Genomic DNA, 18,299 nt, shown 5'->3' on the forward strand with positions numbered 1-18,299 from the left:
CTTGTAACCTCATACACTTATAGACAACTTATCTCAATTAAGTGTGGGCTTGTAACCTCATACACTTATACACTTATCTCAATTAAGTGTGTGCTTGTAACCATCCTTCATACACTTATACACTTATCTCAATTAAGTGTGTGCTTGTAACCTCATACACTTATACACTTATCTCAATTAAGTGTGTGCTTGTAACCTCATACACTTATACACTTATCTCAATTAAGTGTGTGCTTGTAACCTCATACACTTATACACTTATCTCAATTAAGTGTGTGCTTGTAACCTCATACACTTATACACTTATCTCAATTAAGTGTGTGCTTGTAACCTCATACACTTATACACTTATCTCAATTAAGTGTGTGCTTGTAACCTCATACACTTATACACTTACCTCTCAATTAAGTGTGTGCTTGTAACCTCATACACTTATACACTTATCTCAATTAAGTGTGTGCTTGTAACCTCATACACTTATACACTTATCTCAATTAAGTGTGTGCTTGTACTCACTATCTCATAGGCTTTAATACACTTACTCTCAATTAAGTGTGTGCTTGTAACCTCATACACTTATACACTTATCTCAATTAAGTGTGTGCTTGTAACCTCATACACTTATACACTTATCTCAATAAGTGTGTGCTGTTACCTCATACACTTATACACTTATCTCAATTAAGTGTGTGCTTGTAACCTCATACACTTATACACTTATCTCAATTAAGTGTGTGCTTGTAACCTCATACACTTATACACTTATCTCAATTAAGTGTGTGCTTGTAACCTCATACACTTATACACTTATCTCAATTAAGTGTGTGCTGTAACCTCATACACTTCTACACTTATCTCAATTAAGTGTGTGCTTGTAACCTCATACACTCATACACTTATCTCAATTAAGTGTGTGCTTGTAACCTCATACACTAACACTTATCTCAATAAGTGTGTGCTTGTAACCTCATACACTCATAACAACTTATCTCAATTAAGTGTGTGCTTGTAACCTCATACACTTATACACTTATCTCAATTAAGTGTGTGGCTTGTAACCTCATACACTTATACACTTATCCTTTATCTCAATTAAGTGTGTGCTTGTAACCTCATACACTTATACACTTATCTCAATTAAGTGTGTGCTTGTAACCTCATACACTTATACACTTATCTCAATTAAGTGTGTGCTTGTAACCTCATACACTTATACACTTATCTCAATTAAGTGTGTGCTTGTAACCTCATACACTTATACACTTATCTCAATTAAGTGTGTGCTTGTAACCTCATACACTTATACACTTATCTCAATTAAGTGTGTGCTTGTAACCTCATACACTTATACACTTATCTCAATTAAGTGTGTGCTTGTAACCTCATACACTTATACACTTATCTCAATTAAGTGTGTGCTTGTAACCTCATACACTTATACACTTATCTCAATTAAGTGTGTGCTTGTAACCTCATACACTTATACACTTATCTCAATTAAGTGTGTGCTTGTAACCTCATACACTTATACACTTATCTCAATTAAGTGTGTGCTTGTAACCTCATACACTTATACACTTATCTCAATTAAGTGTGTGCTTGTAACCTCATACACTTATACACTTATCTCAATTAAGTGTGTGCTTGTAACCTCATACACTTATACACTTATCTCAATTAAGTGTGTGCTTGTAACCTCATACACTTATACACTTATCTCAATTAAGTGTGTGCTTGTAACCTCATACACTTATACACTTATCTCAATTAAGTGTGTGCTTGTAACCTCATACACTTATACACTTATCTCAATTAAGTGTGTGCTTGTAACCTCATACACTTATACACTTATCTCAATTAAGTGTGTGCTTGTAACCTCATACACTTATACACTTATCTCAATTAAGTGTGTGCTTGTAACCTCATACACTTATACACTTATCTCAATTAAGTGTGTGCTTGTAACCTCATACACTTATACACTTATCTCAATTAAGTGTGTGCTTGTAACCTCATACACTTATACACTTATCTCAATTAAGTGTGTGCTTGTAACCTCATACACTCATACACTTATCTCAATTAAGTGTGTGCTTGTAACCTCATACACTCATACACTTATCTCAATTAAGTGTGTGCTTGTAACCTCATACACTTATACACTTATCTCAATTAAGTGTGTGCTTGTAACCTCATACACTCATACACTTATCTCAATTAAGTGTGTGCTTGTAACCTCATACACTTATACACTTATCTCAATTAAGTGTGGGCTTGTAACCTCATACACTTATACACTTATCTCAATTAAGTGTGTGCTTGTAACCTCATACACTTATACACTTATCTCAATTAAGTGTGTGCTTGTAACCTCATACACTTATACACTTATCTCAATTAAGTGTGTGCTTGTAACCTCATACACTTATACACTTATCTCAATTAAGTGTGTGCTTGTAACCTCATACACTTATACACTTATCTCAATTAAGTGTGTGCTTGTAACCTCATACACTTATACACTTATCTCAATTAAGTGTGTGCTTGTAACCTCATACACTTATACACTTATCTCAATTAAGTGTGGGCTTGTAACCTCATACACTTATACACTTATCTCAATTAAGTGTGTGCTTGTAACCTCATACACTTATACACTTATCTCAATTAAGTGTGTGCTTGTAACCTCATACACTTATACACTTATCTCAATTAAGTGTGTGCTTGTAACCTCATACACTTATACACTTATCTCAATTAAGTGTGTGCTTGTAACCTCATACACTTATACACTTATCTCAATTAAGTGTGTGCTTGTAACCTCATACACTTATACACTTATCTCAATTAAGTGTGTGCTTGTAACCTCATACACTTATACACTTATCTCAATTAAGTGTGGGCTTGTAACCTCATACACTTATACACTTATCTCAATTAAGTGTGTGCTTGTAACCTCATACACTTATACACTTATCTCAATTAAGTGTGTGCTTGTAACCTCATACACTTATACACTTATCTCAATTAAGTGTGTGCTTGTAACCTCATACACTTATACACTTATCTCAATTAAGTGTGTGCTTGTAACCTCATACACTTATACACTTATCTCAATTAAGTGTGTGCTTGTAACCTCATACACTTATACACTTATCTCAATTAAGTGTGTGCTTGTAACCTCATACACTTATACACTTATCTCAATTAAGTGTGTGCTTGTAACCTCATACACTTATACACTTATCTCAATTAAGTGTGTGCTTGTAACCTCATACACTTATACACTTATCTCAATTAAGTGTGTGCTTGTAACCTCATACATACATAGTCGATGCTCCCGGCCGATAAGAATCACTCGCTCCGTGCGGATCAGCAACTTTTGCACTTAATCCACTCGTCCGTCTCTCCCACAGGAGTGTCGTGGTTCCCGTCAAAAAGCCGCCGCCCGGCAGCCTGTCCGTCAACACCGTGGCCACGCCCACCACCGGCGCCGCCTCCACGGCCGGCAGCACGCCGAACATCTTCGCTGCGGCCACGGCGACGCCCAAGAGCATGATCAACACCACAGGTGACTTCGCTCTTTCTCTAAGACTGTCGACCCAAGGTGTCTTGGGACTTTCATAGTCTACATTGCCAAGGTTTATGTTATAGTCCAGGGGTAGGGAACCTATGGCTCTAGAGCCAGATGTGGCTCTTTTGATGACTGCATCTGGCTCTCGGATAAATCTTAGCTGACATTGCTTAACACGATAATTATGAATAATTTCGCTGGTAATCACAGTGCTAAAAATAACGTGCAAAATATAAAACATTCCCATGCATTTATATCCATCCATCCGTTTTCTACCGCACCTGTTCAAGAAGTCGCATTAACGGTAAGAAGTATTTTATGTCACGCTTGCTGCGGGGTCGTTCTCCCAGGAAGGCAGACATGGCATTTAGGTAAAAACATGATTTAATTTGATCTAAAAAAAAGATACAAACAAAAATCGCACAACTTGGGCTAAAAAACCAAGCTAACGCATAAACAGACTATGAACATAAATCAAACTAAACGTACTTAGTAGGCATGAGGCACGAAACTATGGCAAGGCATGAAACAAGTCAGCACAGGGCGACTGACTGGCAAAGGCGAGCTTAAATACTGCCTCTGATTAGTGCTCGGGAAGCAGGTGAGCGGGGATTTTGTCCACCAGAGACCGGTGGACAAAATGAGTAACCAAGGAAACCAGACAAGGGAGTGGGAAAAAAAACAGGAACTTAAAGAGTCCAAAGGACAAACAGCACGTGGCCAAACAAAAACATGATCAACAGACATGACATTTTATTTTTTATTGGTTAGCTTCAGAATAATAATGTTATTAAAAAGAAGAAGAGACTTATTATACTCTAAAAATGTTGGTCTTACTTAAAAATACACAAATTTAGTTGTATTCAGTGTTAAAAAAAATATGATATGGCTCTCACGGAAATACATTTTGAAATATTTGGCTTTCATGGCTCTCTCGGCCTAAAAGGTTCCCGACCCCTGTTATAGTCCAAACTATAATTGTGCGTTTGAAAAGACTTCCTAAAATGCTGCCATTTTTGTCACCAGCAAGTGAACAAAGTGACCTTTTAAATATGCCCCGATGCAAACAACCTTCCCTAGTCATGGTAAACACAAAATGTCAACACCTGCTCCCTGAACTTTCTGGTGGTTAAAAAAAAAAAAATGTCCATGCACTAGAAACATTTTTGAAATGACACTCATTTAAATTCATTGCAAAGCATGATGGGAAAAAAATGTCAAACACTCTTTGGACACTTATCCATGTTTGGTGCTTTTTAGCTGCTTGATATTTCTAACTTTAAGGAGGTCGTCACGGAAGTAAACAAGGTAGGAGTCGAAGTTTCACATACTCTTAATATCCATTTACACGACTTATTATTATATCGGTGGCAGAGGGGTTAGTGCGTCTGCCTCACAATACGAAGGTCCTGAGTTCAATCCCGTGTGGAGTTTGCATGTTCTCCCCGTGACTGCGTGGGTTCCCTCCGGGTACTCTGGCTTCCTCTCACTTCCAAAGACATGCACCTGGGGATAGGCCCCTCCCACCTCCAAAGACATGCACCTGGGGATAGGCCCCTCCCACCTCCAAAGACATGCACCTGGGGATAGGCCCCTCCCACTTCCAAAGACATATTCTATATCAGAGGTCCCCAACCTGGTGCCCGCGGGCCCGTAAGGACCAGATGAGTCGCCCGCTGGCCTGTTCTAAAAATAGCTCAAATAGCAGCACTTACCAGTGAGCTGCCTCTATTTTTTAAAATTGTATTTATTTACTAGCAAGCTGGTCTCACTTTGCTGGACATTTTTAATTCTAAGAGAGACAAAACTCAAATAGAATTTGAAAGTCCAAGAAAATATTTTAAAGACTTGGTCTTCACTTGTTTAAATAAATACATTTTTTTTTTTTTACTTTGCTTCTTATAACTTTCAGAAAGACAATTTTAGAGAAAAAATACAACCTTAAAAATGATTTTAGGATTTTTAAACACATATACCTTTTTACCTTTTAAATTCCTTCTTCTTCTTTTCTGACAATTTAAATCAATGTTCAAGTATTTTTATTTTTTTTATTGTAAAGAATAATAAATGCATTTAAATTTAATTCTGTTTTTTCGACGAAGAATATTTGTGAAATATTTTTTCAAACTTATTATGATTAAAATTCTAAAAAATTATTTTGGCAAATCTAGAAAATCTGTAGAATCAAATTTAAATCTTATTTCAAAGTCTTTCGAATTTATTTTAATTTTTTTTGTTCTGGAAAATCTAGAAGAAATAATGATAGAAATATAGCTTGGTCCAATTTGTTATATATTCTAACAAAATGCAGATTGGATTTTAACACATTTTAAAACATATCATCAAAATTTTAAAATTAATCTTAATCAGGAAAAATGACTAATGATGTTCCATAAATTATTTTTTTTCAAAAATATTCGAATTAGCTAGTTTTTCTCTTCTTTTTTTCGGTTGAATTTTAAAGAGTCGAAATTGAAGATAAACTTTGTTTCAAAATGTAATTTTAGTTTTTTTTCCTGTTTTCTCCTCTTTTAAACCGTTCAATTAAGTGCTTTTTTCATCATTTATTCTCTACAAAAAACCTTCCTTAAAAGGAAAAAAAATGTACAACAGAATGACAGACAAAATACCCATTTTTTATACACATATAAATTTATTTATTAAAGGTAAATTGAGCAAATTGGCTATTTCTGGCAATTTATTTAAGTGTGTATCAACCTGGTAGCCCTTGGCATTAATCAGTACCCAAGAAGTAGCTCTTGCTTTCAAAAAGGTTGGTAGGTTCTATATAATGTGATATATTTGACTTTAAATATGTATAATATCTTGGATAAATGCGCACTTTTTCCTCACTTTAGCACATGGGAGAATAGTTTAGAATAACAAAACAGAATGAGTTGATTTATATAGCTTTTTTTTTTTTTTTACATGGACCATCTAGAGAGGTGTGAATACTCAACAAAGACCCCTCCTGCTACGTCCTCTTATCCTCTGGCGCAGCAGGTGTGTGAGGAAGCAGAGAGTACTGTGCTAGTCCCATTATAAGGTGTTAGACTAGATCTATTTGTGTAAGACGCGACACAGAGCGCTCATCAGGGTGTGAACGCGCTAACGAGAGGGGGCGGGGCCCATCCGCAGGCGAGAAGCGGCGACAATAGCGGCGTTAAAACATCCCGAAGGCTAACCTGGCCCTTCCTCTGTCCTACCTGACCAGGTGCCGCCGACTCCGCCTCCTCCTCCTCGTCCTCGTCCTCGTCGTTTGTCAACGGCGCCACCAGCAAGAACCTGCCGGCCGTCCAGACGGTGGCGCCCATGCCTGAAGACACCGTGGAGAACATGAGGTCAGCATGACACACACACACACACACACACACACACACACACACACTTCCACCAGTGCACTTCACCAAGTACACACTTGTCCAACACTGCTTAGGGCTGGGCCACACGGCTGAAAACTCTACCACCGTATTTATATTGATAAATATTGTTATTTGTTTATGACCTATGGAAAATAAAGACCAGGAGAAAAATATGATAAATATTTTTGATTTGAAATGTGATTATAATCCCTCAGCTATCGAAGTAGAAAGTAAAGCATGGATAACTCAAACTATGTCAACAAAGTGGAAAAATCACTTTGAAGACTTTAAGAATAAGATCTTGAAGTGAAATAAAATGTAAGAAATGCTGCATAAAGTGTAAGAACATGGTGTGACACAATGAAACTTGAGAAGTAATTTTTGCAGATTTAGCGGCTGTGCTCTAAAGGGTGAGCGCGGCTAAGGTGGTGTGGTGTTAGCGCCCTTGCCTTGCGTCATTTACCTGGGCTGTGGATCTTTGGGGCACCACACCATTGGATTTTGGGGGTGACGATTCGGTTAGGAATCGATTCTCGATTCAAAATCAATACTTTTTTTTTTTTTTAATAACTTTGGGTGCCGATTCTACGATGAACACCTCTGATACATTTCTATATAACTTCAAAGAAAACTGGTTTTGTTTAATACAATTCTACCCAAACATTTCAAGTTGTGGAAAAGGACAGATATAAAAATAAAAATAAAATTAAAATATGTAGATTGTGTGTATGTATATATATGTATATATATGTGTGTGTATGTATATAAGTGTGTGTATTTATATATATATATATATATATGTATATGTATATGTGTGTGTGTGTGTGTGTGTATATGTGTGTGTGTGTGCATGTGTGTGTATATATATATATATATATATACACATACACATAAGTGTGTGTATTTATATATATATATGTATATGTGTGTGTGTGTGTGTGTGTGTGTGTGTGTGTGTGTGTGCATGTGTATATATATATATATACATACACATTAGTGTGTGTATTTGTATATATACATATATGTGTTTGTGTGGGTGTACGTGTATATTTATATGTGTGTGTGTACATATATTTGTGTGTATGTGTGTATATATATATATATAAAAGTGTGTATAGTGTGTATATATATATATGTGTGTGTGTATGTATGTGTATATATATGTGTGTGTATATGTATATGTGTATATATATGTGTGTATATATGAATGTATATATATGTTTGTATATATATGTGTATATATGAATGTATATATATATATATACATATATATGTGTGTGTGTATATATATATGTGTGTGTGTGTATGTGTATATATATATGTGTGTATATATGAATGTATATATTTGTTTGTATATGTGTATATATATGTGTATATATGAATGTATATATATATATATACATATATATGTGTGTGTGTATATATGTATATGAGTGTGTATGTATGAATGTATATATGTGTATATATATGTATATGTGTATATATGTATGTATGTGTACATATATGCGTGTATATATGTATATATAAGTATATATACATATATAAAAAATAAATAAATAAATTTAAAATATATATATATATATACATACATATCTCTGTATATGTATACTTGTGTATATATATACAAATATAAAATATGTATGTATATATATATATATTTTTATTTTTTATTTTTTGTCTATATATGTATATATATGTAGTTATTTTATTTATTTATTTTTTGTGTATTTTTTTCAATTAGCTTTTGCAAATAGGAACCAGGATTAATTTGAAAATCGATTTTTCTTTTTTTCCTTTGGGACACCCTTTTCATTTACACACCACGTTGGTCTAACTCCGCTCCCTTTGGTGGCGGGAAAATAAAAAAATCCCTAAAACTGTCCGGGTGACTTTTCCTCTTTTATAAATAATAAATAATAATAATTATTATTATTATTACTTTTCTCCTTTTATCAACAATTTCTTCCTCTCGACTTCCTCTTCTCGCTCCATGCCAAGAACCAACCACACCTGACAGTCGACACTGTCACCTGATTGGCTGTGGGCGTGTCCCCTCCCACTGCTCAGCGATCACTTCCTGCGCGCCTTTTGTCCACGCAACCAACCCTGCTCGGCACAAATTCAGTCACAACTTTTATTTTGTTACTTTTTCTCCTTCACTTCCTTCCTGCACCTGCTGCGGCTTCACTCATTGGTCCTTGTGCTCTTAGCCCCGCCCCCCCTGAGCACTTCTTCTTGTTGCCTATTTTAATAAATACTTCTAACGTCACTTCCGGAAAGTCGCTTTTAACGAGTGACTAAATGTGTGTTTTCATTGTGCCTTAATCAGTGTGTGTGTGTGTGTGTGTGTGTGTTTGTGTTGCAGTGCCTATTGTGAGGTGGCGCAGTGTGCGTTGCGCAGCGGTCAGACGCCCCCTGAGCTTAAGTCTTTTAGCTCCCTGGCAGGCTTCCAGGCAGCCCCCCGAGATGCAGGACAGTGTTTTAGGTACAAGCCCCGCCCCCCCTCGTCACCCGCCCTGACCCCGCCTCCATCTCACAATTTTAAAATTAATTCTAACTGCTCATTCTGTGTCGTATAAGCGCCGCCACACACTTCCAGTAGGTGGAGGCTTTGTGTTGCCCCCTTTAGCTCGCGTGTCGTTTCGCCCTCCGCCTGGCACGGCGCTAACCCGCGTGCTGTGTCATGTGACCGCAGCATCACCACCAAGCTGGAGCGCGCCCTGGAGAAGGTGGCCCCCCTGCTGAGGGAGATCTTTGTGGACTTTGCCCCCTTCCTGTCCCGCACCCTGCTGGGGAGTCATGGGCAGGAACTGCTCATTGAAGGTACAGGTGCTGTACACGCCCCCTTTTTCTCTAAGTGGCGTCTCCTGTCTCACTGTCCCTGTCTCACTGCGTCACGCCGGCACTCACTCACTCACTCACTGACTGAGTGTGAATAGTTATTGTTAGTGAGGGAGTGAGATTGTTTGTGAGGGAATGAAAATTACTTACGAGTGAGAATTGTTAGTGAGTGAGTGAGAAATGTGAGTAAGGTATCGGGTTTATGGGCATTGTTAATGAGCGAGTGAGTGACTGAGTGAGTGAGTTGGACAGTAAAGAAATGTGTGTGAGTTAGAATTGTTCGAGTGTGCATGAAAATTGTTAATGATTGAGTGAGTATTTGGAAAATGTGACTGAGTTATTAAGTGTGTTGTAATTGTGAATGAATTAGCAATGTTTGTATGTGAGTGAGTGAGTGAGTGAGTGAGTAAATGGAAAATGTGAATAAGTTATTGAGTGTGTGGTAATTATGAGTGAGTGAAAGAGAAATGTTTGTATGTATGTGAGTGAGTGAATGGGTGAGTGAGAGAGTGAGTGAGAAATGTTTTTGTGTGAGTGAGTGAGCGAGTGAGTGAGTGAGTGAGTAAATGGAAAATGTGAATAAGTTATTGAGTGTGTGGTGATTATGAGTGAGTGAAAGAGAAATGTTTGTATGTGAGTGAGTGAGTGAGAAATGTTTTTGTGTGAGTGAGTGAGTGAGTGAGTAAATGGAAAATGTGAGTAAGTTATTGAGTGTGTGGTAATTATGAGTGAGTGAAAAATAAATATTTGTATGTGAGTGAGTGAGAAATGTTTTTGTGTGAGTGAGTGAGCGAGTGAGTGAGTGAGTAAATGGAAAATGTGAATAAGTTATTGTGTGTGATAATTATGAGTGAGTGAAAGAGAAATGTTTGTATGTGAGTGAGTGAGTGAGAAATGTTTTTGTGTGAGTGAGTGAGTGAGTGAGTGAGTGAGAAATGTTTTTGTGTGAGTGAGTGAGTGAGCGAGCGAGTGAGTGAGTAAATGGAAAATGTGAATAAGTTATTGAGTGTGTGGTAATTATGAGTGAGTGAAAGAGAAATGTTTGTATGTGAGTGAGTGAGTGAGTGAGTGAGTGAGTGAGTGAGTGAGTGAGTGAGTGAGTGAGTAAATGGAAAATGTGAGTAAGTTATTGAGTGTGTGGTAATTATGAGTGAGTGAAAAAGAAATGTTTGTATGTGAGTGAGTGAGTGAGTGAGAAATGTTTTTGTGCGAGTGAGTGAGTGAGTGAGTGAGTGAGTGAGTGAGTGAGTGAGTGAGTGGAAAATGTAAGTAAGTTATTGAGTGTGTGGTAATTATGAGTGAGTGAAAGAGAAATGTTTGTATGTGAGTGAGTGAGTGAGTGAGTGAGTGAGTGAGTGAGTAAATGGAAAATGTGAGTAAGTTATTGAGTGTGTGGTAATTATGAGTGAGTGAAAAAGAAATGTTTGTATGTGAGTGAGTGAGTGAGTGAGAAATGTTTTTGTGTGAGTGAGTGAGTGAGTGAGTGAGTGAGTGAGTGAGTGAGTGAGTGAGTGAGTGAGTGAGTGAGTGAGTGAGTGGAAAATGTAAGTAAGTTATTGAGTGTGTGGTAATTATGAGTGAAAGAGAAATGTTTGTATGTGAGTGAGTGAGAAATGTTTTTGTGTGAGTGAGTGAATGAGGGAGTGATTAAATGGAAAATTTGAGTAAGTTATTGAGTGTGTGGTAATTATGAGTGAGTGAAAGAAAAATGTTTGTATGTGAGTGAATGAGTGAGAAATGTTTTTGTGTGACTGAGTGTGTGTCTGTGTGAGTGAGTGAGTATGTTAGTGAGAGTGTGTGTGTGTGAGTGATCTAGGAGTGAGATCTGTGGTGTATGAATGGCTTCTGAGTGAGTGTATGGTGAGTGTCTGAGTATACTGGAATATTCTCAGACTGAGCTATGAGGTAAGTGTTGGTGAGGAAGTGCGTGCAGAGAATATTTGTAGTGAACGATTGCTATAGTAGAGTATTGATTTCTTATTAGTGAGTGAGTGAGTGAGTGAGTGAGTGATATGTGAAGTGTGAGTGTGTGAGTGAGTGAGTATGAGTGATGAAGATACTTTTGTAGTGAGTGAGTTAGTGAGAAATGTAATGTGTGTGTGAGTGAGGTGTGAGTGAGTAATGATGTGAGCTAAGTTATTAAGTGTGAGTTATTAGTGATTGAGTGAGAAATCTTTGTATGTGAGTGATGTGAATGGAGGTATGAGTGAGTGAGTAGTATATGGAATATGTGACGTAGTGATTAAGTGAAATTGTGAAGTGAGTGAGAATCTTGTATGTGAGTGAAGTAAGTGCAGTGAGTTATGGATTGAGTGGAGATTGGAGTGGACTGATGAGTGAGTCGAGAAAGAGATTTTGAGTGAGTGAGAAATATTGCCCCTTTTGAGGATGAGTGAGTAGTGAGGAATGATTGAAATGAGTTGATGTGTTGTGTGAATAATAGCTGTTAGTGAGGGACTGAGATGTTTTGTGAGTGAATGAAAATTACTTATGTGTGTGTGTTTATGGGAGTTGTTAATGAGTGAGTGAGTGAGTGAGTATAAGGAATATGTGAGTAAGGTATTAAGTGTGTGGTAATTGTGAGTGAGTGAAAGAGAAATGTTTTGTGTGAGTGACTGAGTGAGAATTGTTTGTGCGTGAGTGTGAATAGTAATTTTTAGTGAGGGAGTGAGATGTATTGTGAGTGAATGAAAATTACTTATGTGTGTGTGTTTATGGGAATTGTCAATGAGTGAGTGGGTGAGTGAGTCAGTATATGGAATATGTGAGTGAGGTATTAAGTGTATGGTAATTGTGAATGAGTGAGTGAGTGAAAGATAAATGTTTGTATGTGAGTGAGGGAGTGAGGAATGTTTGAGTGAGTTAGTGAGAAATGTTTTTGTGTGAGTGAGTGAGGAATGTTTGAGTGAGTGACTGAGAATTGTTTGTGAGTGTGTATAGGAATGGTTAGTGAGTGAGTGAGAATGATTAGTGATTGAGTCAGTATGAGAATTGTTAATGAGTGAGTGACTGAGTGAGTTAGTCATGGAGGAATGTGAGTGAGTAAGAATTGTTTGAGTGTGCATGAAAATTGTTAATGATCGAGTGAGTGGGTGAATGAGTGAGTATATGGAAAATGTGAGTAAGGTATAGAGTGTGTGGTAATTGTGAGTGAGTGAGAGTGTTAGTGAGAAACGTTTGTGTGTGAATGAGCGATAATTGTGAGCGTGTATGGGAATTGTTCATTGAGTGAGTGAGTGAGAAATCTTGACGATTGAGTGTGTATGGGAATTGATAATGAGTGAGTGAGTGAGAATTGTTTGTGTGTATGACAAATGCGAATGATTGAGTGAGTGAGTGAGTGAGCGAGTATATGGCAAATGTGAGTAAGGTATTAAGAGTGTGGGAATTGTGAGTGAGTGAGTGTATTATAAGTGTGAGTGAGTGAGCGAGTATATGGCAAATGTGAGTAAGGTATTAAGAGTGTGGGAATTGTGAGTGAGTGAGTGTATTATAAGTGTGAGTGAGTGAGTGAGTGAGTATATAGGAAGTGTGAGTGAGTGAATAGAGGCATGCGTGCATGTTGTCAGTAAGTAAACAGTTGGCGACTGGAGTGTTTTGACTTGTCGCTGGGTGAATGAGTGAGTGGCTGCAAAGTGAATGTGAATGAGAGGGTGAACGATGAGGCGCGTGTGTTTATCTCCGAGCTGGCTGCTGCACCCATTCATCAAGCGGGTATGTCTCACGTTGTTAGCTGTTGCCCGTCTTGTGTGACGTTGTTATTGTCGTTATGAACACATGAATGGTGTCTAAAGTAGGGCCGGGATGTGATGCACTCCTCCGCCCTCTCTTTCTCTCTCTCTCTCTCTCTCTCTCTCTCTCTCTCTCTCTCTCTCCTTCTTGTCTTCTCTGTGGCATGACTTTGTCCTTACATGGCAAATGAAGTATTGATCGTAGAATATTGATGTATAATTATTATTGTTTATTGATCTGATATTGATGGGATGTTGTTCTTGCGTTGGTGGCGTGTGAGCGATCAGCAAGACTTGTGACTGAGTGTGTGTGCCGTGCAGGTCTGGTGTGCATGAAGTCCAGCACGTCGGTGGTGGAGCTGGTCATGCTGCTCTGCTCTCAGGTGCGTCCACTTCCCGCCTTCAGGTTATTGATCGGTCCTGCAGCTTTGCAGCGGAACACAATAATACTTCCACTTCCTGTCTTGTGGCCCCAGTCTGCATCACAACAACTTCCTGTCCTCTTTTGCACATCTTGCAAGATTCAAAAGTCACCTCGTTAGCAAGTTGGCCCGGGACTAGACTCCAGCTGCCCTACCTAGTCTTGGACCTGAAGAGTCCAGTCGGGATGGGTTCAACCGGAATAAATCGGTCTTTTTTTTACCAAAGTTTTTTTAGATACTGAATTTAAGTACCATATAATATATTTTTGTATTGAATTATGCAAACACTTTAATTGAATAATAATGTGTTTAAAAATTCAGTGTGTAAAGAAAATCAGTTTTAAAAAAATTGTGTAAAAATTGTGTTAAAAATATGTTAAAAAAAATGTGTATAAAAATTTTGTAAAGAAAAAATCAGGGTATAAAATATTGTGTCTAAAGAAAATCTGTGTAGAAAAAATCAGTTTTTAAAAAATTGTGTAAAAATTGTGTTAAAAATATATTTTTAAAAAAAATGTGTATAAAAATTTTGTAAAGAAAAAAATCAGGGTATAAAATATTGTGTAAAAATTGTGTTAAAAATATATTTAAAAAAAAATGTGTATAAAAATTTTGTAAAGAAAAAAACAGGGTGTAAAATATTATGTTTAAAGAAAATCTGTGTAAAAAAAATAGTGTGTAAAAAAAAAGGAATCAGTGAATAAAAATCAGTGTGTAAAGATTCGTGTAAAGCAAAAAATCTTTGTGTAAAAAAATAGTGTGTGAAAATTGGATTTAAAAAAATATTTCAGTGCGGAAAAATTCTGTGTAAAAAAATAAGTGTGTAAAACAAATTCAGTGTGTAAAAAAAAAAGTCAGTGTGTAAAAATTTTGGCTAAAAAAATGTGTGGAAAAATTGTGTCAAAAAAGTGTGTATAAAAAACATGTGTGTTTAAAAATTCAGTGTGTAAAGAAAATCAGTTTTAAAAAAAAATTGTAAAAATTTTGTAAAGAAAAAATCAGGGTGTAAAATATTATATCTAAAGAAAATCTGTGTAAAAAAATAATGTGTAAAAAATAGGAATCAGTGTATAAAAATCAGTATGTAAAGAAAATCTGGGTCCAAAAATCAGTGTGTAAAAATTTGTGTACAGAAAAAAATCTTTGTGTAAAAAAAATTGTGTGCAGAAATTGGATTCAAAAAAATATTTCAGTGCGGAAAAATTATGTGTAAAGAAATAAGTGTGTAAAACTAATTCAGTGTGTAAAAAAAAAAAAATCAGTGTGTAAAAATTTTGGCTAAAAAAATGTGGAAAAAAAGTGTGTATAAAAAACACGTGTGTTTAAAAATTCAGTGTGTAAAGAAAATCAGTTTTTTAAAAAATGTGTAAAAATTTTGTAAAGAAAAAATCAGGGTGTAAAATATTATATCTAAAGAAAATCTGTGTAAAAAAATAATGTGTAAAAAATAGGAATCAGTGTATGAAAATCAGTATGTAAAGAAAATCTGGGTCCAAAAATCAGTGTGTAAAAATTTGTGTAAAGAAAAAAATCTTTGTGTAAAACAAATGGTGTGTGGAGATTGGATTAAAAAAAAAAATTCAGTGTGTAAAAATCATGTGTAAAAAAATAAGTGTGTAAAACAAATTCAGTGTGTAAACAAAAAAAAATCAGTGTGTAAAAATTATGTCTGAAAAAATGTGTTAAAAAAACGTGTTTAAAAATTCAGTGTGTAAAGACAATCTGTTTTAGAAAATTTGTGTAGAAATTGTGTTAAAAATATGTTAAAAAAAAAGTGTATAAAAAAATGTTTAAAGAAAAAACATTTTGGGGTGAAAAATTGTGTGTAAAGAAAATCTGTGTAAAAAAATAGTGTGTAAAAATAAAATTCAATGTGTAGAAAAAGATCAGTGTGTAAAATATTATGTCTAAAGAAAATCTGCGTAAAAAAATTTGTGTAAAAAAAAAAATCAGTGTGTAAAGAAAATGTGTGTCCATAAATTACTGTGTAAAAATTGTGTTAAAAAAAAAATGTGTGTAGAAATTGGGTTTAAAAAAGATTTTAGTGTGTAAAAAAAACGCAGTGTGTAAAAATTATGTGTAAAGAAAATCTGTGTTAAAAAAAAATTCAGTGTGTAAAAATTGTTTTTAAAGAAAGTCTGTGGAAAAAAATGTGTGGAAAAATTGTGGGAAAAAAATGTATGTATAAAAATCATGTGCAAAGAAAATATGTGTAAAAAAAATAGTGTGTAGAAATTCTGTGTAAAAAAAAAAAAAGAAAGATTTCAGTGTGTAAAGAAAAATCAGTCTGTAAAAATTATGTGTAAAGATAATGTGTAAAAACATTTGTGGGGGTGTATTAGTGCCCAAGGCATGGGTAACTTACACATATGTGAAGGCACCATTAATGCTGAAAGGTACACACAAGTTTTGGAGCAACGTATGTTGCCATCCGAGCAACGTTATCATGGACGCCCCTGCTTATTTCAGCAAGACGATACCAAGCCACGTGTTACAACAGCGTGGCTTCGTAGTAAAAGAGTGAGGGTACTAGGCTAAAATATGAGAAGCTGTACATCAAGCAAGAATGGGAAAGAATTCCACTTCTACTTTAACAAACTTAATTACACTGATTTTAAAAAATTATAATTTTACACAATGAATTTTATAACACTATTTTAACAAGCTAAATTATCAACTTTGCCCACATTGTTTTATTAAATTAAATTGTAAGCATAATTTGATGAACAAATTCAGTGAGCAAAATGTGTGTTTAAAAATTCTGGGTGTAAAAATTCTGTGTAAAAAAAAAAAAAAGTGTGCAAAGCAAGTCTGTGTAAAAAAACTAGTGTGTAAAAATGTACAGTAATTACACTTTTTTTTTTGCACACTTGACTTTAAAAACGCTATTTTAACAAACTTAATTACACAGAAATGTATTTTACACTGATTGTTTTAAACACCGTATTTTACACAACCTATTTAGACTGATTTTTATTTTTTTACACACTGAATTTTAACAAGCTAAATTATTAATTTTGCCCACATTGTTTTATTGAATTAAATTGTAAGCATAATTTGATGAACAAATTCAGTGAGCAAAATGTGTGTTTAAAAACTCCAAGTGTAAAAATTCTTGGTGTAAAAAAAAATATAATGTGTAAAAAAAAAGAAAAAAATCTGTATAAGGAAAATCTGTGTAAAAAAATTAGTGTGTAAAAATTCACAGTAATTACACAGATTTTTTTTTTGCACACTTGACTTTAAAAACGCTATTTTAACAAACTAAATCACACAGAAATGTATTTTACACAGATTTTTTTAAACACCGTATTTTACACAACCTAATTAGACTGATTTTTTTTTTTTTTTTGCACACTGAATTTTAACAAGCTAAATTATTAATTTTTCCCACATTGTTTTATTAAATTAAATTGTAAGCATAATTTGATGAACAAATTCAGTGTAAAAATTCTTTGTGTAAAAAAAAAAAAAAAAGTGTAAATTTTTTTTTTTAAATCTGTATAAAGAAAATTTGTGTAAAAAAATTTGTGTGTAAAAATTCACAGCAATTACACAGATTTTTTTTTGCACACTTGACTTTAAAAACGCTATTTTAGCAAACTTAATTACACAGAAATGTATTTTACACTGATTTTTTTAAACACCGTATTTTACACAAACTGATTTTTTTTTTTTTACACACTGAATTTTAACAAGCTAAATTATTAATTTTGCCCACATAGTTTTATTAAATTAAATTGTAAGCATAATTTGATGAACAAATTCAGTGAGCGAAATGTGTGTTTAAAAATTCCAAGTGTAAAAATTCTTTGTGTAAAAAAAAAAAAAAAAGTGTAAATTTTTGGGGAAAAACCTGTGTAAAGAAAATCTGTGTAAAAAAATTAGTGTGTAAAAATTCACAGTAATTACACAGATTTTTTTTTTTTGCACACTTGACTTTAAAAACGCTATTTTAACAAACTTAATTACACAGAAATGTATTTTACACTGATTTTTTTAAACACTGTATTTTACACAACCTAATTAGACTGATTTTTTTAATTTTTTTTTACACACTGAATTTTAACAAGCTAAATTATTAACTTTGCCCACATTGTTTTATTAAATTAAATTGTAAGCATAATTTGATGAACAAATTCCGTGAGCAAAATGTGTGTTTAAAAATTCCAAGTGTAAAAATTCTTTGTGTAAAAAAAAAAAAGTATACATTTTTAGGGAAAAATCTGTGTAAAGAAAATCTGTGTAAAAAAATTAGTGTGTAAAACTTTACAGTAATTACACAGATTTTTTTTTTTTGCACACTTGACTTTAAAAACGCTATTTTAACAAACTTGATTACACAGAAATGTATTTTACACTGATTTTT

The 18,299-nt window shown here is 34.7% G+C and overlaps 1 protein-coding gene across 2 annotated transcripts in view; it reads left to right on the forward strand.

Annotated features, from left to right (window-relative positions):
• Positions 1–3,413: 3,413 nt before the first annotated feature.
• LOC133550770 (neurobeachin-like) overlaps positions 3,414–18,299 on the forward strand; it is an 84,726-nt gene continuing 69,840 nt past the window's right edge. Inside the window, exons 1-5 of one of the 2 annotated variants that reach the window (XM_061896791.1) lie at positions 3,414–3,571; positions 6,789–6,915; positions 9,302–9,421; positions 9,632–9,765; positions 13,830–13,891. In XM_061896791.1, coding sequence (XP_061752775.1) covers positions 3,556–3,571; positions 6,789–6,915; positions 9,302–9,421; positions 9,632–9,765; positions 13,830–13,891 — 459 coding nt within the window. In that variant the 5' untranslated portion in view covers positions 3,414–3,555. The remainder of the gene's footprint in view (positions 3,572–6,788; positions 6,916–9,301; positions 9,422–9,631; positions 9,766–13,829; positions 13,892–18,299) is intronic. The other variant, XM_061896792.1, reaches the window with a different exon arrangement.

This window comes from Nerophis ophidion, linkage group LG04 (assembly GCF_033978795.1).
Source record: "Nerophis ophidion isolate RoL-2023_Sa linkage group LG04, RoL_Noph_v1.0, whole genome shotgun sequence".
Lineage (NCBI taxonomy): Eukaryota > Metazoa > Chordata > Actinopteri > Syngnathiformes > Syngnathidae > Nerophis > Nerophis ophidion.